The sequence below is a fragment of the Vespula pensylvanica genome, chromosome 7 (genome assembly GCF_014466175.1).
Source record: "Vespula pensylvanica isolate Volc-1 chromosome 7, ASM1446617v1, whole genome shotgun sequence".
NCBI classification, from domain to species: Eukaryota; Metazoa; Arthropoda; class Insecta; order Hymenoptera; family Vespidae; genus Vespula; species Vespula pensylvanica.
This window is the reverse complement of record NC_057691.1, coordinates 8,442,071-8,467,716: the sequence shown is the minus strand read 5'-3', so window position 1 is coordinate 8,467,716 and position 25,646 is coordinate 8,442,071. Positions and strand designations below refer to the sequence as shown.

Sequence of the window (25,646 nt, the reverse complement as noted above, 5' to 3'; positions counted from 1 at the left end):
CAACCTTCACTTTGTCCCACCCTACTCTCTTTTTCTTTTTCTTTCTAATTTCCCTTCGCCTTATCCCTCGGCAGAACTTGTTACTCGCGAATGAAACTTTCTACCGGCGGGAGAAAAAACAGAAGGGCGAGTTCCAATTTCGAAAGGCAAAGCTATGCTTTCAAATGACTCTCTTTTCTCTCTCTTTCTCTCTCTCTCTCTCTCTCTCTCTCTCCCTTTCTTCCTAGAAAATAATCATTCACTGTGAAAGGATAGAGTAGAAAATGGAAAGTAAGAAAAAAGCGTTCTTTCGGTAACGACGTTTGATCGACTGAAGAGTAAAATAGGATAAAACCGAAGGGATACATGGTAAATTCTCGAAAAGAGTATATTATTCGATTTAAACGGTTTACCGGTAAAAGTATTTTAGATCGAATAAAATAATCGAGTGTCTTTTCGGAGAGCGTTCCTATCAAAGATAAACCGTTTTTACCGTTGAAATTTCGTCGAAATAATAGACGACACGAAAGTAACACGCGTTAATTAATTTTCATGACAAGCCAGAGGTTTTTCCGGTAAATATATCAAGAATCGTCACTGGAGGGTAAGGATGAAACTTGAGGAAGCAATAAAAGTATCGGAGAGGCTACATCTCTTCCTCCTTGCCGGCATACGAACGAAATAAGAAAGAGAGAGAGAGAGAGAGGGAGAGAGAGACAAATTGAGAAAAAAGAAGAAAAGGAGTTGAAAAGACAGAAACAACGCAACGAAAGTTAGAAGCCGCCTTACACCGGAGGCTTCCAGTTTTCCCCTGGAAAGAAAAGTAAGTCCGAACGCCCAAGGGATAGACAAACCAATAGGAAACGAGCTGAAAGTGCTCCAAGTAGCTTCCTTTTCGCGGCAACGTTAATTGCTTCGAGTACAAAAACCAAGGTAGCCAGTTATCGACGGTTTCGAGCTCTTCCTTCCTATCCATCTCCTCCTTCTCTCTCTCTCTCTCTCTCTCTCTCTCTCTCTCTCTCTCTCTCTCTCTCTCTCTCTCCCTTTTTCTCACACTTGTTCGCTCATAATCGCTCCATCCTTTTCCTTACTAGTCCGTCTTGCCATTTCTGCTCCAACCTGTACCCCCTCGACGCGCCGAACGTGTTCGCAACTCCGATAGGGAAAACTAATATTGAACATTCCTAAGTAGAATGCAAAGGGTAAGACCGAGCTTTCCGACGTAGAAAGAAGGAAGAAAAAGGGAGAGAAGTGAGATGAGGGTGGCTGCGATAGAGTGGGGGAGTCGAACTTGAAAGTTTTAAAAAGCAATTAAGAGCTTCAAACTCTGGACGCTCACTTCTCTCGCTACAACTCCGCCATTCTTCCTACTCGACCCTATCAACCCTTCTATGCGCGTGCTTGCTCGGTCCGTTTTGCGTCCGTGTGCATATCTGTGTGTCCGCCTTCGAACCATCCTTCTTTCCATCTACTATACTTCTTTCCTTGATCTTTCACCTACTTACACGAATTGCACGCAGAAAAAAAAACAAGTTGAGAAGGAAGATTTCATAATTCCTTCCAAATCGATAACGACGACTTCCCTCGAACCAGAAACTTAACTTATTTCCTTTTAAGTTCGATGAAAGTACTTGGCCGAGTAGCATATCTCGTGCATGCGTCGAACTACACCGACGAAGATTCTGTCCGAGTTGCTACAAACTTCTGTCCCGCTTTGGTAATAAAATTTATGCTCGGCTTTCGAACGTTGTAACTCGGTCACAGCAGGCGACAACATCGGAGTGATTAATCGAGTTCCGCTAGTTTTCTGGACACAGATCCAGCGATGACATCGATTCCGTGGTTGCAAATTTTTAAAAAACAAAAATTCTTCGTTCTTAATTACGACGTAAGAGATTCCTCGAGTAACGTTGGTATCTTCAAGACTACTCAAAAACGCTCGAACGTACCGCTCGTAAATCTCTGGGTTCTCGTTTCAGTTAGCGTTGTTTCGAGATTTCTCGAGTTCATATATTTGCTTGAAGGAGAGAGAAAGAGAGAGAGATAAAGGTTGCGAACGGGGTATGCATAGCATGTAGGTGGTGAGCGCACTCATCCGTAACGCGGATCCCATTGAAACTGTCGCGACCTCGGCTACGAGCACGCACGTCTACGCCGATTAGATTCAAATTCGTACCGAGAGCTGTCTCGCGCGCGCCACGAAATACGCGATGAGAATATTTTGTTCGGGAACCCGTGAATTTTTTCAAAGTCGCTCGATGCGCGTCCTTTTGTCGGCCGTCTCGTCCTTGGACTTGGATAATCCGTTTCATCTTGCGTTAGAAAAAGAAAAACGGAAAGTAATTAAAGGCGATTCCAAAGAAATTATGGCCAAGCAATAGCGAGATCGATCGATTCGTCTTATAATTCGATATTTTATTTGTAGTCAAATTTTTTTCGATTAAACGAAGAGGAACGATCCTGGAGCGTAACCTTCGCAAGGCCAGGGAAAACCACCCACGCGATAATTTTAGAATCGCGTGATTAGAGTTCGCAGATTACGGCTTGCTCAGTGAATAATGACTTTAAAGCGTGCGCGTTAAGCGAAGGTATACAAACTATTGGCGCAGCAACCACCAAGCACTTTTTTCCTTTCCCTATCGCTTTTCCAACGTGTCCTAACACCGACTCCATAACAAATCGTTTGTAAAGGTCAGTTTCATCGCGAATTCTGCTACATTTTTCGCTTACGCCCGTCGATACTTTTCTCTGATCTTTTTTTTTCCTCTTCTACTTCGTGCTTCGCGCGATATTCGAAGCCAACAAAAATATCCCGTTCCATTGCCAGGATATTACGAGGGAGAGAAAAGCACTTTGCGATCGAGATGGACAAACAAGGCCGATTCGTAGTTTCAATTTTCGCTCTAAAATTCGGATTTTATGTCGGCCCAACTCCTTTTTTTTTACACCGTGGAGGGATACACGAGGGCGTACGTCTATCTCGTTATATATATTTTTTTTCTTGTCGTTACTTCGTAACGATCGGTGCTCGGCGAAGAGACGCAAGCTTGTCCATCAACGACCGTGCCGACCTTTAATACGCGGCAAACGTCGGTCGCGAAAAGTCACTTTTGCGTTTCACGCATTTATTTTATGATCGATTCGTCGTCCGATGTTGCGTTTTCTCTCGTTATCTCTTCTTTTGTCCTTTTGCTACGAACCGTAAAATTCAATTCGTATCACTCGTTAGGACCTTAAAAAATCGAACCGTCATAAAACTAGGAAAAAAGGAACGGAACGTAGGGAAGTAGTTTAACAAGAATCGTATCGTTTTGTTCGATGTATCGACGATGCTTCCGGTGTTCTGTTCATCAACGTGAAGCCCGATAAACCAACATCGGCGAATACGTGGCCACCGGCATACCTGAGCACGTAGCACCGCTATGTACTCAGTCATTAACGAGTAAACTCGCTTGAAACTTCTGCCGAGCACCGTCAAGTACACCACCATCGCCACCACTACCGCTACCGCTACACCAACACCAGCGCCATTGCCTATCGCTCGTTTCACCTTCGAATCCTCTCTTTCCTCCTCGATGCTTTCGAAGGGTGGCGTCCTACGTAACTAAGCATCGACCAAATCTGAACCGGATCAGAGAACGCTGCCAGCGGGATACGAATCGTAACTAGCTAGACGTTATTCCACAGGATTTGGGTAAAGGACGAGCTTCCGATAGGCCGAACGAACGTTTCGTCGAATCTTTCGACGACCGTCCGTCGTTTCCATCGGAGGGAATAGTGATTTATCATCTTTGTTATTGAACAGATCGAAATAGTCGATCGGGTTTGTCGATTTGTACGCAAGAATGAAAATAAAGGAGGATCCCAGTTAATTATCGTTATTTCCTCGTCAAAGGGTCGATCGAAGAAGGAGCTCGATTCTGAACAATGGAGAAATCATGATACGTAACCAGAGAAACTTGCTAAGATCGTGTCCGGAATTGCGGTAGATACCTTACCTTCTTTGCCTAGATGGAAGGAAACCGTTCGATCAAATATTGAACCTTGTCCACATTCGATTACGAGTTTCTGCAGCGTTATTTGCCCCGCTCCGCCCGCAGAGGTGGTAGACCCGAAAGGATCTATTCTGGGAAACTCCATTATCTTGGACTCACTTTGGCATCGATATCCTGTCGGAAGTAAGTACTTTCGATTTAAGGATACTCCAAGTATCCTTCATCCGGTATCGATATTCGCTCGGATTAGACTCGTATAATTAGTATTAGATATATTTTTCATCGGCGAGTACGTAACGACCAACGAACGTTTTCTAGCCGCTAATGTACTGGACACGAATAATTTCGATCTTAACAACCATCTAGCTCTTTGCGAAAGCTCTTAGAACGAGCAATGCACCGAGAATCTTAATATACACGGTCGATCGATAACCGGAATTAAAAACGATCGTTGCAAGAGACTTTTGAATGAGGTTTATCGCCCCCGCCTGTAACAATATTCCATCCATCTCTTCCTCCTACAGCGTGCACGCTTGGGATATCCGCGTCAGCAAGCCTGCGAATAAGTACGTACAGTACTTGCATAATTAATGACGTAGAAGACCCTCTTTTCTCCTGCGCCATGCGCCCTTCTTTTCTTCGTGTTTCCTCTCTTCAAAAGAGACGCACACGTAGTTGGAATCACGCGCGTAGTTTCACCCTCCCTCTCCCTCTCCCTGTCTCTCTGTTTCTCGTCCAAAAGCCAATACACCATTTATACCGAGAGTACTGAATTATTCCATGCTTGGGTCGCTCACTCTTTTCTTCGTAATTGTTTAAATATCGATCGAGTTCTCGGCGAATAGGCGGAGTTCACTACTACCTCGACTTACGCTTTGCCGTTATCATCGAATGACGGAGCACTATGGTTATTGCTCTCGTTCTCGTTAATCCTACGAGAAGATAATCGACATCGACGTTTAATCAAAATCATTTAATAAATTTTAAAAGCGATATAATTTACTCGTAAATACGTTGATTCTTTATATCGACGATTATCATTATCCTTTTATTTCGTATAGTAATCGCACGTAGTCGTTGGAAGTCGTCGTTCGTATGGCGTTTCGAACGTCCTGACACTCGGTAATTTTGCGAAAGGGAACTTGGAAACGAGTTGGAACGAATAAACGAGCTACGTAAGTTTTACCGTTCCACGGACTCGTCGTGCTAGCATCGTTCGTGCTGAGCTTGCCGAAATCGTTGAGAACGCGTCGCGTCTCGAGGACATCGAGATAACCGAACTTTTGACGTTGACTGTCGCGTCGACGAACCGAGAATTCCCTCGGGACCTCGCCAAGTATTGCTACGTATTATACGAGTTTATCTTAGCGTGTCTCTTACGAAAAGCCCATCATCGATTTTAATGTAAGTAAATAGAGAAACAGAGAGAGAGAGAGAGAGAGAGAGAGAGAGAGAGAGAGAGAGAGAGAGAGGAATATCGGTATTAATCATTTTAATACAACTCGTCCGATATCAAGATCGTCTTTGAATGGAAACGGTCGCGTTCGTCGATTAAGGAATCTTCATCAATTTCAATCGTCCAAGAGAGACTTCGTTTCGTATTCAGCGAGCGCAAAGATTGGACCTTTGCCAAGGATTAAACGGCGTAGTACGGAAAACAAGAAAATCCGAGACAATGGAAGTCATTGACGCAATATCGTGCCGAGGAAGAAGGAGAGTACCGATGGTTCTAGAAGCCAATCATCGAGCGAACCCTCTCTCTCTCTCGGACGATTTTCAATCGTCCCTCTGTTCCAACAAAAGACAAGGGCCTCCCTTAAAACCCAGCGAGATTATCATGAAGCAATCGACCTCTTCCCATCTGAATCGCAAAGTGGTCCCTTCTTCGAACGTAGCGAAAGATTGGATCGTTAGCCGAAAACTAAAGGGACATCAAACTGGCAAAGCACGTAGAGGAAGATCGAGAATGCTACGTATAAAAATAACGTCGGTATAAAATGGAATCCTCCATTAGCGGATCCTCGAAGTTCATGCGGGGGTTATCTGGTTCCCTAACCACCCATCCCCACCACCTCGTGGCCGTTATCTTAATGGTACTTATTGTCTTGACGTATAGTACATCTCCACCCTCAAGAGCGAGCGCAATTCTCACTGGCAAGCCCTTTCGCCAGGAGTAACCACCTCCTCTTTCTACTTTTCCACGCGCATTAAGCTCGTGCGCACACGAACACACGCGCATAGGCGATTCCAGTCGTTATCACGGCTTGGAAATCACCCTTGCCTCTTCTACCACCACCTACGTACCAACCTCGCTTTTCTTCCTTCTTTCCTTTCATTTCTGCTTTCCGTCTTGTGCGTTCGTCGGTCGGACAGGAACGGCACCTTCGCCCCCACATCCTTCTCCTTTTACCCTCTACGTGCGCTAACAATGTATACGCCCGCTCTATTTCTCCATGTTGAATCTCGGGAACGAGGGAGAAGGGTGAGAGGCGAAGGGTTGTACATCGCAAGTACCACCCGTCTTATCCCGATCGGTAATTAGTCTGGCCCGAGTTTAAATGAGAAAGGGGTGGATCGAGGGTGGATATGTATTAACGGAGTATCGCTGATTGGACGAGCGTGGCTCAATTACTACTTCGAGATTACCCTGACCAATTTCTTCTTTTTTTATCTTCGTTTCCTTGAGAGCTAATAGCCACCGATCGTTTTCCGTTTGTCTTTCTCTTTAACAGAGAAATGAAACATCTGTTTTCTGCTCGCTCGAAGTAAATCTTTTTGCGCGTTCTTTTCCGTTTTCTAACGCGCGAATGGAAAGACACGTCGCGGAAGCAAGTTTAAGCGAAAGAACGAAATAGGACTTTCTTATCGCAAATTTACCTGTAACATTTTCTATCCTTCTCGACGAGATAAACGGCCTCTGCGTTTCAATAAACATGATTTACGAATGGCGAATTCCCACATATCCTTCTCGAAATAAGAAGAGAGGAGTAAGAACGAGGATGCGATCGCATCGGGTTGCGGAATGAAGAGAAAGAGAGAGGGAGAGAAAAAGGAAGGACTTTAGAAAGGTATATGGAAAATCGAGGCGTGGAACTGTAGCGTGGATTTTGTATATGGAGGACGAAATTGGAGATCGAGTGGCGAATGCCGGAAAAGTACTCGCTACTCGGTAGTGCAAACGAGTGTATTCACTCGGGCTATATCTTCCAAGTATACGGAGGAAAATAGGAGGATGTAACTCCCTCGTTCGTGCCTATACGAAAACTTGTGTTTGTGTTGCATCTGTGTGTGCATACATTTTCTTTTTATGTGAAAATAGGAACACGCGTCGAGCTGGTATAAAAATTTAACACTGGTTTTTGTAACCTCGATCTGACTAATTTCCTCGTTAAAACGAATTTTTGTAATAATCTCCTTCCGTATCTAGATTAAATCGTAGGAAAGGAGAAACGACGAGAATATAAGACGAGAGAGGTGATTGAGAGGGGAAGGTGATAAAGGACTGAAAATGTGCAGGGAAAACGAAAGAATAGGTATACGCTCGGTTTACTGCATAGAAATTCCAGCAACGAAAATGCTTACTTCGACATTTTGACCTACTTAGAAATCCACCGGAATGAAATGTCCTGGGTTGCATCGAACAAAACGTTAGGAAAATTCACCCACAATTTTCGTCTTTTGCTTTCAAGAGAGGAGGAGACACACAAAGAGTTGCTAGAGAAAATCGAGCACGCGAAAAGTTTGGAATTGATTCGTAAGGACTTCCGGTCGTCGTCGTCGTCGTCGTCGTCGTCGTCGTCGACGTCGTCGTTTACAATTCGACGATCTTTTTTCTCTCTTTGGAATAGGAAATAAAAAAAGGAAAAGAAAAAACATAAATTTCTGTGGCTCACATTTTATTCATTCAATCTAGTCTCGTTATTCATTAAAAAATGTATTATTCACGAAGACTCTTTCTCTCTCTCTTTCTCTCTGTTTTTCTCCCGTTTCTCTCCCAATGGTATCTCTTTACAGTAGAATGCATAAATCGAAAATTTCGTCAAACGTATAAAGACACACATACTCGAGCCCGCACGAATATAGTCTATCTCCGTCGAAAACAGAACAAGCGTTCGTCATCGTAGTTGGCTTTTGTGCGGCCGTCATCGGTTCTCGTTCCGGTCGACGTTATTTTCGAGTCGCGACGAGACGCAAGGTAATCGACAAAAGGCCGATGTATGTTATGTATTTCCGCATTTTGCCTATGGTAAACAGATCGCGCGGCCTGAACATTGCTCGTCCTTGTCGTTCGAGCTTTGATAGCGATAGAATGCCTGAAAAGAAGCGTTCGTAATTTATATCCAAGAGGAGGCCTGTCAACGACAGTCACGACGAAGCGGTCGCATTAACCGACGAGAGAAAAAGACGAAGATGGAAAGAAGAAAAAAAAAGGGAAAAAAGAGTGGGGGAATGGAGGTAAAGAAAAAGAAAGAGACAGAGAAGAAGAAGCTTTCGCGGGTAATCATTGTCTTTTGCACTTAGCATTAAGCTTCGTTTCGCTAATGGCAGGGGAAAGATAAGAGTACCACGGTATGGAACTTTATATTTCCGTTGATAAGAACTGTTCTAAAGAAGAAAAGTGTGTGTTAGATTATGGCGCTTTTTCCTTCTCTATATCTCTTTCTCTACTTATTTCTTTCACTGATAGCCATCGATCGATATCGCATCGCATCGCTCGACACGTCGAAATAATGCAAGAAAGAAAGCGTTATACGTTTATTAGCTTCTCTTATTGATACTCGTAATATTATCTATCCGATATAACGTTCAAAGAATGACGTGCTTTGTGAAATTTATCGCGCTTGCATACATTCTGAATAAAATTTAATCTTTCGCATGAACTTACTCCTCAAATCCCAATACCGACCCACGGTACCTTTCTCTACTCGAAATGGCACAAAACAAATACGTAATAACCCTAAACACACACGATTTATATATTCGTACACGTAATTTTCATTTCTCTCTGGATCAAGAGTCACGCACTTTGTATTTTATTTACTAATGTCCTTCAAGAAAACGATAACTGTTTTACCGCGTCGCACAAAGCGGTGCTTCTACTTAATAGAATTTCAAGTTTCACCCGGGGGTGCGAATGCGCTTTACATAAAATCCATAATGCGTCAAAAGTACACTCGCGAGCACGCGCCCACGCGCGCGCCCACGCGCGCGCGAGAGAGAGAGAGAGAGAGAGAGAGAGAGAGAGGAATGTACAGAAGAGTCGGAAGTTTCGTGAACCGAGAACGGTTAAAGGTTAATAATCCAAAAGGCGATGCCACCAAAACGATTCAGTTCGAAGAACTCCGATTGAAACCGTAATCGTTACCACGATTCGTGGACACGTGTTCCTGGCTGGAGGAACCCAATGGACTTTAACTTCGTTTCTAACCACGCCATTGAACACGGACTACAATTTTCGAAAGCGTTCTCCAAGATTTTAACGCAGCTTCCTCTCCTAAGTAAAGGTAACTAACATCCCCCCGGTATTACGTAAATTCCAATCTCTTCCTCTTCTCGAATTACGTCTTCTCATCTGTGCATCGAGTTTTCGGATTACTTGAAAAAGATTTTGATCGAATCGACTTGATTATAAATATCTTTAACGATCTAATCACTGTTTTCTTCTTTAATAAAATATTGGAGAAAGGGTTAGAGAGGGAGGGAAGAGAGAGAGAGCGATCGTATATATAGAAAATATATATAGAACGGAAAAAGGATTAGATTTAACGCCATCAATAAAGAAGACTTTTCATTGATGATATCTCTTGACTTGTGAGTGACGCGAGCTTCGCGAGTAGCCGATAAAAAAGGGTTAAAAGAAAAGACGATTACTCGAGTTCCTTCGAACGACGTATTAATTAACTGTAGAAATTTTCGCAAGACAGCCAAAGATCCTTCCTATTGATAATCGAATACTTTCGAAAGCGAGCTTGCGCTGCAAAATAAACGAGGTTATTTTTTCTTACAACGTATCTCCTTTTACGTCCGTAAGTCGATAGCTCTTCTGACTCCGTGTACGGTATTACTACTAGTACACAATGCACTCGCATATTTTTCAGATATACGTATCTACATAAATATATATGTTCGCTCGTATCGAATACCCGAGATTGCGGCAATATGCAACTTGGCTTCTCCGTTTTTGCTTTCTCTCCTCTCATCTCATTGTGGTTTCCTTCGTGGAATAAAGTCAAATCGATGTCCTACATTCTTGTCTTGGATTTTTCGCAGGAAAAACTTTTTCGTCTCTGTTTAATAAATGTTGCCTGTCGCGTGCAAGTTTTCCTCGTCGATTTCATTTCGTTTTCGAATGTTCGTCTCTGTGAATGGCTCGAACTCTTTTCAATAATACAGATCAAGCATTTCTCATAGGCGGTTAAATTCAATTCTATAGAGTTTCTAACACTACGACGTAAATAGTATATTGGCGTTTTCGGTATCGTAGAAACTTTTAAAACATAGAAACGCACTATAGCTGCGCCTCTTACATTATTATAACCATATACGACGATATATCGGAGTGGAACAAAGTAGTACAGGTCGATACTTGTCGGACGGTATGGGCGAGCGGAATTCTATCGTGTTTCTATATTTAACTCTTCTCGGAAAAATCGTAATCGAAAGGAAATTAACGCGTCTGATCGTTTAAAAAGAAAAAAGGACTGGACCATGTATTTACGACCACAAAATTACTTAAAATTAAAAGTATGAATCCTTGCGCTTTGTGCCAGTCCTTTTAAAATCTTAAAGCCGGCTTAAACGAGCTTAGAGAAGGGAAAAAGAGTTCGTCGAACGCTTACGCTTTTCAGGGCACCTACGTGTGAATTCCCACGGCACGAAACGCGTTTTAGAGAACGAGGAGGAGATAAAGAGATAGAAAAAGAGAGAGAGAGAGAGAGAGAGAGAGAGAGAGAGAGAGAGAGAGAGAGAGAGAGAGAGAGAGAGGAAATACTCCAGTAGGAGAACGATATATTATGCGCGATAACCCGGGAGTGCGGAAACGGGAAAGAGTTGTTCGGCCGTAAGTTAGTCGAACTATCGCTGATTCCGAGATATTTGCTTGGGATTACCTCTTCGTTTAACTTCCGCCTGTTCGGGGGTGGTTTGCCAAAGAGGAGAGCTTCCTCTCTACGCGTATGTCTTCCATCTTCGCGCATAAACGCGCGTACGTGTGTGAAAGCTCTGCACGTTGGTCGCGCACGTAGATGTGGGGTAAATTCATGGTTAAGTTTGTTTCCTTTTTACTTTGCAAAGTTTCGTCGAATAATAGCTAAGTAATGAATCTCGAGGATTTAGATAAAATCGTTTGTCTTAATTAGAAACGATCGATGTCTTGCGGATCGAAACGTGGTATAGAAATCCACGGAGAAATAAATTTCTCGAATTCGATATTAGGTTTGGCGGAGAAAGAAGCTACGAAATTACCGAGGTACCTTCTGTTGCGATAAAATCCCCGAGAGTATACTCGGTAAAACTCAAACAGTAGTCATTGCTCTCGCCGATGATAACGAACGCGGTTTCATTAAAAAGTATAAAAGTCTTGGAATGAATCTAGCCTTCCTAACAGAACCTTTAAACCGATTTTTTTTCTTCCGAGCTGGCCGCTTTCTACTCGCTGGTACCGCCGCATATGCCGGTTATGATAACTTTAATGGAAAAATGCTGAGAAAAATGAGGTAACCATTATTTGTATCAAACTTCATTCAACTAATACTCGATTTACTTAACCACCAATTTTTATTTGTAATTTTAACTAAATAAAACCTATTGAGAATATTATAATATTAATAATACTCCAAGCGAGTATTATTATAGTATAGTATACAATTCAAAATAGCGAAGAGTAAAACTCGAAGGAGGTAATTCGTTATTTATATTAAAAAATAATCTTGTTGATTCCAAAGCGTTATTAATTGCAACGATTTGATCATGAAAATTTTAATACGTTCAACGTTGCATAGCCTCTTTTCTATCGAACGTCTGTAAACGCAGGTTACGTATCCATGTAGAGAATACAAAATCAACTCAACGGTTTCTCACAGCTATTAACTGCGCCAGTTTCGATTTAAAGGATAACCGCAGACATAATAGTTGCATTATCGCTGCCAGAGGGTATTTCCTATCTGGCATTTAAGACATGATCGGGCAGTTTAAACGCTTCGCTTAGCACTCAATCGATTCCTATCCGAAAGTTATTAATGCCTTAGAAGCCTCCCTTCTCGAAAAGCAAATTCCCTGCTTCGTTACTTATACCTCTTTAATACTCGTTGTTAATCAATTATATCTAACAAAGTTTCTTTTCGGACGAGTCTATCGAAAAAGAGTTAAGTCAAGCTCGATGACTTAAAAATGTTTTGGATCAAAGGAAGGAAAATAATTGCTTTAAAAATTGTACATTAAACGAAATCACTACGATAATAATTGCTCCAACAAAAAGTTCGCGTAAAAAGCATTCTACATTCTTTCGATTTATATCGTCTCTCTCGGCTATGGACATTAATGAAGTTAACCATGAATATTACAATCTAATTAATGTGCTCGTTTTAGTGGATTAAATAGAGTACAAGCGAGATAGACAGAGAAGGGGGGAGGGGGAGAGAGAGAGGATGAATTGCTGGAGAGTGGCGGAGGCTGAGCGAAAGCGTGGGTGGTCTTGGACGTTCCTAAAAGCGTTCCTTCTCGTTTTCGCTACGCTTCTCGCGGCAGACATTCTTTTTTCTTTCCGGTGGAAAAAAGGAGCACGCCATTCTGTAGTCGAACCGATACGAGCGTGACGAACATCTGGTTTTAATAAATTACGCGCATAATCTTGTTCTATTCTTTCTTACATTCTCGAAATAACTTTAACCGGTTCGTAATTGTTCTTAGATTGATCCTAACGATAGCGTCTTTATTTAAAAAAAAGAGAAGAAAGAAAGAAGAAACTCGTACGATAATTTTACGAGAACGTACGAGCACGTTCATTCACCTTCCCTTAACACAACGGGCGTAGCTAATAACGATATTTGTTTAATGAAATTTCTAATCCTTTCTAATCGCGATTAGTCCGAGATCATAACGACCTTGTCGCCTTCGAAAAGATTAATGTCTACGCTCGATCGCGTGACGTTTGTAGATTTCTCTCCTCGCATTTTTATCTCCGCCTCGCCATTGCATTTTGCATTTATAGCGGAGATTAATCAGCATGCAGATCGTTTCGCCTTGGCGGCCTATGCAATCGTTAAAATTCCATCGCGGGAAGAAAAGTATACGAAGAGTGGTAAATCCAATGTTTCGATTCACGAAGAATACTTTTATCGATTCGACGTAACCTTTCTTAGAAACGGTACGGTCTTCGTTAGATAAAATAATTTTAATGGAATATTACGCCTCGATGGATGTCACAAACGATTTAACGTCGACATCAAATTTACACCGTAAAAGTCGTAATAATAATTATTCGAGATGGCATGAAAATGATGTTTTCGGCGAGCAAGGACATATTTTCTAACGACGACAACGGCGAGGAAACAAGAGCCGTTAAGTCAGAATGCAGATTAAAATTGCATGATCGTTCTCCGGTACCCTTTAAAGCTCTACTCGCGTCGAACGTTCTGTCCAGCCATAGTGGAGCCTATAAATACGATAGCTTCCGCTTTACATTAGCTTATTTTGTATGCAGCTAATTTACATGTCCAACGGTCACGATAAAATTGGTTAACGCTGTTCCAAGCTTGCGAGCGAGCGCCACCCTTAATTTAAGCTTCGGTGTAAGCAGTTAAGCTCCCTGCTCGCTTTCCTAGCCTATACATTTGCGATTTGGCGTAGCTGAATTTTACAGACATTATTAAGGATTTCCTATACCGCATCGAATTCGAGTACGTAACTTATGCGAGACCTTTTTCCAAAACAAACTTTCGTTAAAATTGGAAAATCATAAGAAATTGAAATAACGACATTGAAAAAATGAATAGAAAATATTCATTTGCGAGTCACAATAGAATTTGACTATTAAACGAGGGACTACTACCGAGTCACAAGTATCCATCTAACACTTACTCTAACAGAGCTTAATCTTTAACTAATCCTTACCTTCTTCAGGTTCCCGGCATTAGGTTTCCAACAAGGAATTAAACGTAATCCGACGCATGGATTTAATGCCCAGTTTCGTGTATAATTACGAATCAAATGGAACGTGACGCACGGTTGCTCGAGAGAAACGTTGAAGATATAAATTTAGCGTTACGAGCTCATAATTGTAATTTAGTTTTTTCGTCTAAGCTTTTCGCAAGTATCAAAGCATATAAAACGAGTCTCGAAATATTTTCGAGATGTCTTTAAGGAAGAGTTATTTACGCCGTCGGCGAAACGGTCTGCTCGATTACCCTCGATTGTTTTTTGATTACTTCTCTTCCGATCGTTTCTCCGGAACTTTCAGCTTCTTCTTCTTCTTCTTCTTCTTCTTCTTCTACTTCTTCCTCCTCCTCTTATTCTTTTCTCCCCTTGTCAATTTCGCTCACAGCGAGTTTCGAACGAGCCATCAGATAAGAAACAAGAAGAGAATGAGAATCGAGAGACATCGATGATGATTGGAAAGGCGAAGTGTTCCATTGAAAGCAAAGATTTCAATGGAAAGACAGGGGAAGGATGAAAGAGTGGGAGGGAGAGGGAGGTAGAAGAAGAGAGAGAGAGAGAGAGAGAGGGAGAGAAAGAGAGCAAAAGCGAAAAGAGAGATAACGTTATATCGCAGAGTAAATTCTCTTAGGTAAATGTCAGTCTGTGAGTTTTTGGCCGATTGGAAAACTTAGAAAAGGTCGTAAAAGTTTCGCGAACTGTCATTAGTTACCGAAGAGCGTTCGTGTCGGTAGTATCGACTAGTCGCTAAGCAATCGATTTCGATCCATCTTCTCCTTCTTACTCTTTATAACAAACATATTAAAGAAACAAGAGAGAAAGATGTAAGAAAGTAGATTGTTTCGAAGAAGGCAAAAAAAAATATCTACCAAACGGAAGAACACACGTGGTGGTTTAACTTAGTTGTCTCTTTTATTCCTTTGTGGAAATTCTAGCAAACGAACACTTTACTCGTAATTATGTATATACCTATGTAAGTATATCGTGTATATAACGTCAGGCGCTTTCGGTATAACTTCTTCATACACTGTAGACGCATTGTTAAATGACAAGTTAATAAGTTTATTATAATTCTGAGAGAAGAGGAAATTCGCGGAATCGCTTCGCGAAAGTTTTGCCTTGAAATTAAATAAAACGAGGACGGAGGTTATTAAATTAAAAGGTAGCTTTAATTAGTTTGATAATAAGTTACTCTTTACTCTGGATATTCGGCGACGGAATTTGGATACTGAGAGGAAGATAGTTATGTTTTAAAAAGACCGCCGAGAATATTTCTTGGAAAATGTTGTTGGGAAAGAATCACTCTCTTTTACGATTTCTTCATTCTTTAACGAGTTCACGTGGGAGATAGAAATTCAATAAATGGACGCAACTGGCGCCTACGATCCGAGATCACATTCTTCTTCCACGTCTTTTTCGCCTCCGGGACTGATCGCGAAGGAAGAAAGGTCGTCTCCGGGGAACGCGTAGCAACTCCGTCCTACTCGTGTTTAGTCTTTTCTTCTCTCCTTTTTTATTTCTTTTTTTTTTTATTTTTATTTTTATTTCGCTCGAAAGATACACAACCGAGTTATATTTTATCCAGGGACACATATTCTCGAGATGAATCGGGTCTCCGAACGAAAAAATACGTAAATTAACTCGAAGAATTTATAATAGTTTTCATCGTCTCGATCGTTTTATCCGATAGGTACATCGTATTTCCTTACACATAAATTACTCTAGCAGATATAAATATTAAAATCTTTCTGATAGAATCGAACAACTGTTGTGTCGAGAAATCATTAGGTCTGCAAACTTTGCTTTTCCATCCGTCAACGGTAAGAACCAAATCAATCGCCGAATTTTCTCTTCTCCTACCTTCCATCCTGATCCATTAACTAATCGAATAGATCCGAAACGATCGGAGATTCAATCAGCGGTATAATTCTCTTCAAACGTTCGTCATCCCAAGCAGAGGTCTCGCACGAAAATCTTCTTTCTCCTTGATTCGATTTCCCGTCGCGTTCGATAGCTTCCTCCAAGTTCACCCTTCACCCTACTCCACCTCTCTAAAGTCATATACGTGTTTGAGCGTTCACGATCGAACGCTGCACCTGCTGGCCATCGCCCTCTCTCTCTCTCTCTCTCTCTCTCTCTCTCTCTCTCTCTCGTTTTTCTCTCACATACACGGTACTTTTCTCTTTCTCTCTTCCGACCAGCATCGGTCAAATTCGATTTTCCTTTTACATCCAAGCGTCTATTTGGAATAGTGATCGGTTCCGCTATCCGGAATAGAGAGAAGGTTAAAAAGAGAGGGAGAGAGAGAGAGAGGGGGGAGGAAGAGAGACCTTCCGACTGTCCAAAGTGGTAAACTAGATACGGCCGCGAATAGAAGGTGGAATAGAAGCGCGGAAGCGGGTCAGCTAGCCAATTCCGTTCGCAAGGTAGAAGCGATCTACCTAGCAGAACCTTCCTATATATTGCCCTCATCCTCTTTCTCTTTCTCTCTATCCCTCTCTTTCGCTCCTTTCACAGAGCCGCTTTCAGTCCCACTTCCATTGGAGCCGTCCCTTTTTCCAGAGACATCGTCCTCTTCGATGCATGGAAGCTTACGATCCTCTCAACCAAGCTCCTACCGCCTCTTCCTCACCTGCCTCATCGACACTGCACTCAAGAGGATTCAGAGCGAAAGAGGAACTCCAACGGGCACCTGGTAATAAACGGCTATTCTCGAGAATCTTTCGAAATGGACATTCTTTGGAAGATTCTACGAGTGGGCGAAAAGAGTGGGAGAAGGAAAGGCTGGTTATATCCTTACCGAAAAATTTTTCGTTTGTGTCCAGTTGCCGAGAAACGCTAGTATCTCGCAAGGGAAATCCATCAAACGCAACGTGTCCCCTTGGAACTTTTCTGACTTCTATAAGAATCGGTAGTCCGTTCCGTTCGCATTACCTCGTTCTCGTTCTCGTTCTACATCGGATCCTTGACAGAATTTCATCGGGATTTTTCATCGGTGTCGACGAACCGTTGGATCGTTCCTTTTTCTCTCGCAATTCCTCTTTATTCAGATTTTCGATATTTCAACGAGAACAGATAGAACGTTTTCATTTAATTATAATTAATTATTCGTAGGATCTATCGATCGACCTAAAAGACACTGGATATCTTTTGATTCGCATGAGCGGAAGTATTTTACCATCGTTTCCGAGTATCCCGCAACTTTTTTCCCTCGGTGAGAAACTGCACACGTGATGAGTGTGCCACCGACACGATCCACCTGCGTTTTCCCCCTTTTTTACGTACGACTTTTTTCCCTCCGTGTTTTTCCCTTTCCAATCTTCATTTGATATTCCAACGTGAGGCGTTCATAATCTCTCGCTGGGATACTTTTAAATCGTTCTCCCAATTTTTATCGATTTTAATTCCCCGATAGAAAACACATCCGAATCTTCCATTTCGTACAAAGTGACAAAAAAACAGCTTGTTCTTTGGAAAATCTTAAGACGGTTGCCTTTATGCGCTTCGACTTTGACGCGGTTATCGCACCAATTAACATCTCGGAGACGAAAGAAATACGCGGAAAGAAAAAGAGAACGTTAGTTGTGGTAAGGAGCGGAGGAGTATTACGCGTGTATGTGTGTAGAAAGAGACAGAAAGAGAGAAAGAGGAAGGGAAAGAGAGACGGAAACAGTTGGAGAAATACCAACGTTTCGCAAGACGACGTAGCACTCGTGTCATCTACGGCACAGCTAAGCTTAATTTCACGTCACACTGATGAAACTGTCTGCATACTAAAACAAAGAGACAGGCCGGAGGAAGCCGAGTAATATTAATACCCGATCGAAACGTTGCACCCCCATTCACCTTCACCGCGCTACCTCCCCTCAACACTAACGTAAGCCGGTTACGACAGAACGTTGCTTAATTTGATGTTCATTCAATTAATTCACCACGACCGACGGTACGAATAACAATGGATTCGAGGAACGTATGATAGTGTAAGCGTCGTCGATTCCCAACGCGCACGTTCTGTCTACCAACAGATATTCCAATGAATTCGCGAATTTGCGACAAGAGCGTTTGAGAAACTTTCTCGAACTTTGTTCTCGAGCTTTGTTTTTGATAAAAAAATTATGACTGTTCATGAGATATATATAGAGTATTTTCGTTTGAAAACGAGTCGATCGTTGAAAATTATGAGACATTAATTAACATTCGTTTATTGATTTTGATGAGGAAAGAAAAGAGAGGTAAGAGAAGACGTCTCTCAATCTTTCGAACCAATCTCAGATCCTTCTCGAGAAACACGAAAAAGATACGACACGCGAAAATATGACGTACACGTAGCACAACGATACATCAACGAGACTGGTACGTTAGAAGGGGAGAAAAAAGAAACGGGTAAAGAAAAAACTCGAAGCAAGAAAGAGAGAAAGAAAAGGAACAGGGCTGACTCGTTCGTTTGTCCTCTCTCAATAGAATATCCTCCGACTCGTTCTATTTTTGCTGGAAAGTATTTCGATGACTCAACGGTTAGATGGACATTCCTGTAGCAAAATGGACGAAAGGAGAGAGAGAGAAAGAGAGAGAAATCATGGTACATGCACGGCATGCAGTTTCTTTGTCACGGATTCTCTATCGGGATCGACGTCACGTTTTGTTTCGCGATTAGATATTTCTTTTTTTCTTCTTCCTTTATCTTCTACCTCGACAAAGCATACGAGCTTATCGTTAAGAAAAGAGAGATGATTCGTAAAAATTTTGACGACGATTTTTCTTTTCCATGTAAGAAGACGATCTACGTCGAAACGAGAAAATTGACAGCGTCAGCATCGATGGCGGAGTTTGTGGAAGTACCACTTCAACTTTCGTAATCAGCTGCCAATATTTGAGCCTCGGCATATGTATACCGAATATTTACGTAAAGCGTATCGCCTACGAGGCATTCGCGCGTGTACAGAGTAACTCGATTCGGTCATGTAGATATTTTCGTTTCATAACATGTAAACGAACGCGTTTCGTTAATAACAAAAAATAAATAAATAAAAGATAAGGTTCTCGGAAATTTGACGAGACTTCCTTTGCGTGTATATATTGTATATGTATACATAAATACGTATTATGTAGGGACTTTATATTTGGATATAGAGATGCGAAGAGAAACTATTACGTCGAGAACGTGTTCCGCGCGACTTCCTGCCGCGTAGACGCGGAAAATGTTAACAACGCAGTTTCGAGCCACGTCTTCGGCTCGCTGTCGGAGTAATAAGCGCGTATTAGCGGATCATTAGGTCGGTACGAGCGGTGATTAGCATCGAGGAGAAACTCCGAAGCAGAACGATAACCTTCGGCTGGAATGTCGGAAAGACTTTTGCCATGGTGACACTGGATGTTACCTCGCTAATTACGATCTTGTCCAATACTTAACGCTTTTTCCACTCTCTTTAACTATCGTTTCCTCTTTTTCTTTTTCTATCCGTCCGATATAAATTCTTCTTTCTTCTCGTCTAAACTTTCGATTCGATGAAAAATCGGCTAATCGAAAAAAAAAAAAGAGAGAGAGAAAGAGGAAACGAAGCGAATCGGGATGTGCATCGATCCGAGCATTATCGAAGCACAGCAGCCTTGAGAATTCTCGTGTCCTATCGTGGCCCGCCATAAATTCCAGGCTGTACGGCTTAAAGCAAATCGTAACACGCTCGTAATCTCTTTTCTTCGAGTAAAGCCTGAACCGAACACCACCGGCGAGTGAGGTGGCTCTATCGTGCAATCTATTTCTGAGTTAATTACCGGTGAAATAAAGAAGTAGGGCATCCTATTCTGTTATCAAAGTAGAATCCCGAGGTAAGAAAAGTTGCGATAACACGACTTTTCGACTTTAGATACTTTTCGACTCCGCTCGAGGATCGTTTCTATGTATAATCTCATCCTAATTTGATCGAGTAGTAATTTACGCTTTGTGCTCGACGTAAATCTATTCCTTCGTCCCTAAATCGTGGCAGAATGCTTCGTCAGTTATCTCTACAACGAATTATCGATCAAATTTTCGACGGGTACCGTGTACGAAATAATTGTGGCATAAAATTGATTAATTACTGGAAAGTGACAATTATCGAAATAATAATAACTGAAATTCGCTGGAATGACAAGTTCTGAACGGGTCGTATCACCGGCCAAGGGTTTGTCAGCTTCAGCATCGCTCGCAAATCATTTCACTTACCGTGATCTTGAGATCCCTGGAGTCGCATGTGTCGTATCTTCTGCTGAAACGTAACACGGTGTGCGTCTTGTTCTCGTAACCCAATAGGAGACGATAATCTTGGCTCGAATCCACCTCTGGATCCTTGCTCACATCCTTCATATGTCGATCCTGTAACAAACGAGGGTACCACAATGGTGAGTTTCTCTGCCAATTACACCGTTCGAAACCGCAATTTAGTTCCCTCGAAGCGTTACACAAAAACGTAGAAAACCGAAATTGGAAAAATCTAAAATTCCTAGAAAATTTCACAGCGAATTTCAACGCAAAAATCGAATTAAATATTCAAACGCGATGACATAAAAAATCAAAGATAAATAATTTCAAAATTGCTTCGGTCATCGACGAGGACGTCCGAGGCTAAGAAATAGAGAAATAAGAGGAGAACAATGGCGTAGAGAAAGAGAGAGAGTCATGAAAGACACTCGTGGTTAAAGAGAAGCGTCGAAGTGATCGGACGAACGAGACGAAGTTAGTTAGCCGTCGAGCGAGCTCGAAACCTTCTCCGATAGGTTCGAGGACAAGTTTTTCTGGCGGATTCCGCACTGCCGCCTCGATATAATTATCTCGTGGCGGAGGTGCCGCGGCTCTTCGGCTTCTGCTTGCACGCTTCGAAAAGGACCGACACGAGGTAGACGATAGGACAACGCCTTTCGAAACGATTCGATGCCATTGTTCGCTCGTAAAGGATCCCTTTTCTTTTCTCCGCCAGATGGTTTCCTCTTTCTCTTTTTAACTTCTACATCGACTTTCTCTCTTTCGTTCTCTCTCTATCAGACCTTCTACCTTCTTTTACCCTATCCACTTTCCAGAACAGGCTTTATTAAAATTGAATTTAGCCGCAAAGGCCGATCCCGTGCGTCGTCGAAGTCACGCGCGTTATCGTAGAACGACTCGGTTCGCTCGCTTTTATATGGCAATTTCACTCCCTTTTTTGTTCTCTCGTTCTCCGTTATTTTTCCTTTTTCCTTTCCATTCTTCGCTAACTTTGTCGCACGGTGATTAGTTCGTCGAAAACTTTCGAAGCAAATCCTTCTTTTTTGTTCAAGTTTAATGAAAAAGAGATACATTTTGGATGAAAATTGAAAAGAAAGAATAAAAAAGATTCTTTTTTAACGGCGTACTCTCTATTCCTTGACTCTTTTCATGTTCCATCAGTAAAAGAGCCAGCAAAAGCAGGAGGTATGCGGAGGCACGTCGCGACGCTAGGGGATTCAACATAACGAGCAATTATAGCAATTATGTCGGACCAATTCACCGCTCGCACAATACTCCGTCAGCTCGTGCGTTGTCATAGACGGGGCGCGACGGTATAGGAGCGCTCAGCTCGTGCCGTTGTCGGCTCTGGTCCGGCCGACGCTTCGGTCCAGGCTATAACCGGCCAATGGCCGCGGTTTAATTGCCCGTATCTAGACGAGATCAAAGCACGTGCTCGTCGACGTCGATGGGGTACGATTAAGTACGAGAATATTACGGGACGTTCAATGCTATGCGTACAGAAATGCGTCGCTCGCTTTTGCGAGTATTCGAGAATGTGTTCTTTCGTTAGATACTTTTATTTAACAAATACCTCGTACCCATGCGATAACGATGGCATGGTCCAATAATCATCGTTTATTGAAGTTAATCGTTTAATTTACACTTTTATGGTAAAAATATTCTTCTATTCTCTTCGACTTTCAATGCGCGATTTACAACGTTTGCGGGCCCGAAGAGAAGAGACCGGCTTTATAAAGCAACGATATAAAGTTATAAACGATGAAAGGTGGACGGTCGCGAGCTTCGTACGCGTACGCATAGAAGTATAATTCTCTTTTCGTCCGATTGTTCGCCGTACGTCACGTTTATCGCCATGCATTTGCCGCTAGCGCACGTGAGTTCATCGTATCCGTATGACGTGTATGTGAGCGCGTATGTACATACGTCCATTAAATATATAGGTACACACGTGGAAAATCGTGTTTCCGTGGACGGGGTGCGCATTCGAGTAGATTCCATACCGAACCGATTTCACGATTCAAGCAGTCGTACCAATTACTATCAACCTGTTCATTTTTGCCCGGCGGAACTGTTCGTTAACAAGGCATTTGTAGAAAAATTTTCGATTTCCTCGAAGACGGAAGATGTCTTTCAAACGATTATTGTAACGCTGTTATTAGAGAGAATTACAATTGGGAATTGTAAGGAACAACGCTAATGACGGATTAATTGACGACGATTTATTTTATGACCGTTCGACCCCGTGAAGGGAGGTTTACAGTAAAGGAACGTAAAAGGTCGATTCGGCACGATACGACGCTAAGCCGAATGAGTCCAAATCGAGGGATAACTGACACGAACTCTGGACGGTTTCATTCGACGTTACGATCGATCGATACTCTCGCGATTTTCCACTGTATAAATTTCGGTAAATAAGCGTACTCGTACGATACCCTTGATCCTTTATAGAACTTTACGAGTGTCTCGACTCTCGTTGCAGTTAGGAGTAAATAGTACGGACGTATGCGCTATTTTATAAAGTCGTCCAATCGTATATTAGTCTAGTTCATGTAAATCATACAACAGCGCGAAGCCGTCGATCGTCTGAGATAAAGCTTCTAGTGTTTTTCGAACACGAGGAAAACTCGTGAAATCGATAAGAAAAATAAAAGTCAGCGAAGCACGAAAAAACTCTCGTGAAAGAAAGAAATTCTTTTCGAGAACTCTCCTTCGTGTTTCAATCATCTTTTCGTACGATAAAAGACGTGATCATATTGAAAGCACCCGGGAAAGCGTAAAATCGAGATCTTTGTCGACCGAGAGAGCTCTCGAAAGCATGCAAGCTCGCGGGGAAACGTCAAAGATATTTAGCGATATTATCTCGTCAGGCACAAACGACAATTTACTCCAAAGCAGTAAAACTCGCCTCGTTGACGATCCAACGAACGAGAATGATATTTACTCTGTCCCTCTCATCTTGATTCTTCGACAAGGACGAGAAAGGTCTGCCGCTCTTCGCGTAATCGTCGCGTTTTTCATCCTTGATTACATCCGTGAAGGTTGAAAAACGTCGAAAGGGGGGGAGAGGTAGGGAGGGAGAGAGACGGAGCAGACACAGAAACAAAAACAGAGACAAAGAGAGAGAGAGAAAGAGAGAGAGAGAGAGAGAGAGAGAGAGACATACACACGCAAAAGAAAACAAACAAGAGAATTCGCATGAGTGTTGCGTGTGTATATCTGGTAGGAAGAGCACGTTTACTCACTTTTCTCGAGCGTGAAACGCACGACGGCTATCCCAACGCATTCTACTGAAATAATGAAATTGATAACGCGTCGAGCAACGAGAAGCATGGTACACGAGAAGAGCGAAAGAAAGAGAAAGAGAGAGAGAGAGAGAGAGAGAGAGAGAGAGAGAGAGAGAGAGAGAGAGAGAGAGAGAGAAAGCTATTGTTTGTATCGACACGCGATCGAAAAAAATTGCATGAAGGCAACACGGAGCATGGAAATCGTCGCTACGAGATAACCATTCCTACACAGCGTTCGTTTCCTAGATCTGGCGAATCCGATAAGAGCGAGTACGGCTTTACTTTCTCGTTATATGCGCTTTAAAACGAACAATAGTAGTGGTAGATGCACGCGAGCGAGCGTGCGAGCGGATACACGGGAACGGGGAAATGTCATTTTTTAATCTTCCGATATCCCACGAAATTGTTATAACTAAGGTCACTCAACCCTCTGCCGATGAAACGATATGCGAATGGTGTTAATTGTTTAACGAGAAGTTGCGATCGAGCGTGAAAGGACGTTTTACATTTATTCGTGGAATTAGGAGAATCTGCCAATTCGCTGTGAAGAAATTGCGCTCTAGGAAATGTATGGAAAGTCTTTTTTATATCCTTTTCAGAGAAGGGCGTTGTTACGCGCTCGAGAACGATTAAATCGATACTCCGGTTACTTGTTTAGAAACGTCACGCTCGATGGACTCGCCTGAACCGCGTACGACTGACCAGCACCGAGAATACCGACGACGATATCTTTTACGAAGGTCTTCGTACGAGGTATCATTACGTACACTTTCGAGAAAGAAAATAGAGAAAATAGATTTTACGAAGGATGGTATGCCTATTCCGGGGATTAGAGAACCGCGAGTAATAAGTCGAGATCGCTAATTGGTATGGTACAGCGGTCCGGACGTTAAAGGTTAATGGATCATATGGAACGTGGTCGAGTGTCATCCATGCACGTGGTGGAATGGCGTTTCTCTTCCCCTATTCTCTCGCAGCCTCGTTTCGATTCAGACCACGACGGTTCGAGATAATCGAAAGGCTGGATTTTACAAAATCACCGCTTTTTACGGATGCCGTCGCCGTTTCGCTTTTTCTTTCGCTCGCCTCTTTGGCGGACAACGAGAAAAAGTACGTAAAGGAAGCGCTACAGATAAAGGGAATGTAGGGTGACCGTAATAAACGGAGATAAAAAAAAAAGAAAGGAGCTTGCACGTAAAAAACTACGCTCGGTTAGAATTATTCGAGACACGATTCATCTTGACGTTAATCGTGGTACCTACTAAAAACGTTTTACGTCTTTTACGTCGTTCGATAAATTACATAAAGTTATCGTTACATCGAATCGCAATAAGAAAGTTTGCCTTCTCATTTCGTAGCGATGCTAGCGATTCCGAATTAATAATAATTTATAGTTAAAGGGTGCTATATATGCGATAAAATTTCATGAGATTATCTATTATTCCACTTTGTTACCAGTCTCCATTTATTTCACTCATCCTCTATCTCCTCTCCATATTCGAAAAATCTAAATACTAGCATCCGTATGTTCTCGTTGCTTCGTCCCTGGATACGTATCTTGCTTCTAAAAGGAGAAAGATTCCAGAAAGCGATTCATCGCGCTCGTAAATCATCCTCGTCGTATTTAATATCGCTCGATGCTGACTCGCGCGCTTGGAAGCGCGCTACTCTGACCCTTTCCTTCCATTTTCTCTTATTTCATTTCGAAGTAAGAGATAAATAAATGAATAGAAATGTAAACGTCGCCGTCGTACCAAAAAAAAAAAAAAACATTACACAAAGAAAAAAGGCATTCGTTTGATTGTAAAATGAACGATACCGCGTTTTCTCGATTACCGATCTCGTAATAAACCATTAGCTCGTAAATGACGGAGTTACAACTTCCGAGCGAATCGTAGGATAAATTTCGTTTTATCTCTTCACCGTGTGACTTCGTATGCGGTATCGTTTCTCGTAAGAAAGAACAATCTACTTGCAATTCGCGTTGATTTGTAT

The 25,646-nt window shown here is 42.2% G+C and overlaps 1 protein-coding gene across 2 annotated transcripts in view; it reads right to left on the bottom strand.

The window, feature by feature from the left end:
• LOC122630817 (MOXD1 homolog 2) overlaps nt 1-25,646 on the bottom strand; it is a 151,353-nt gene that overhangs the window by 17,350 nt on the left and 108,357 nt on the right. For both annotated transcript variants that reach the window (XM_043815774.1, XM_043815775.1), the window contains one exon: nt 20,329-20,478. In XM_043815774.1, the coding sequence (XP_043671709.1) occupies nt 20,329-20,478 (150 nt within the window). The remainder of the gene's footprint in view (nt 1-20,328; nt 20,479-25,646) is intronic.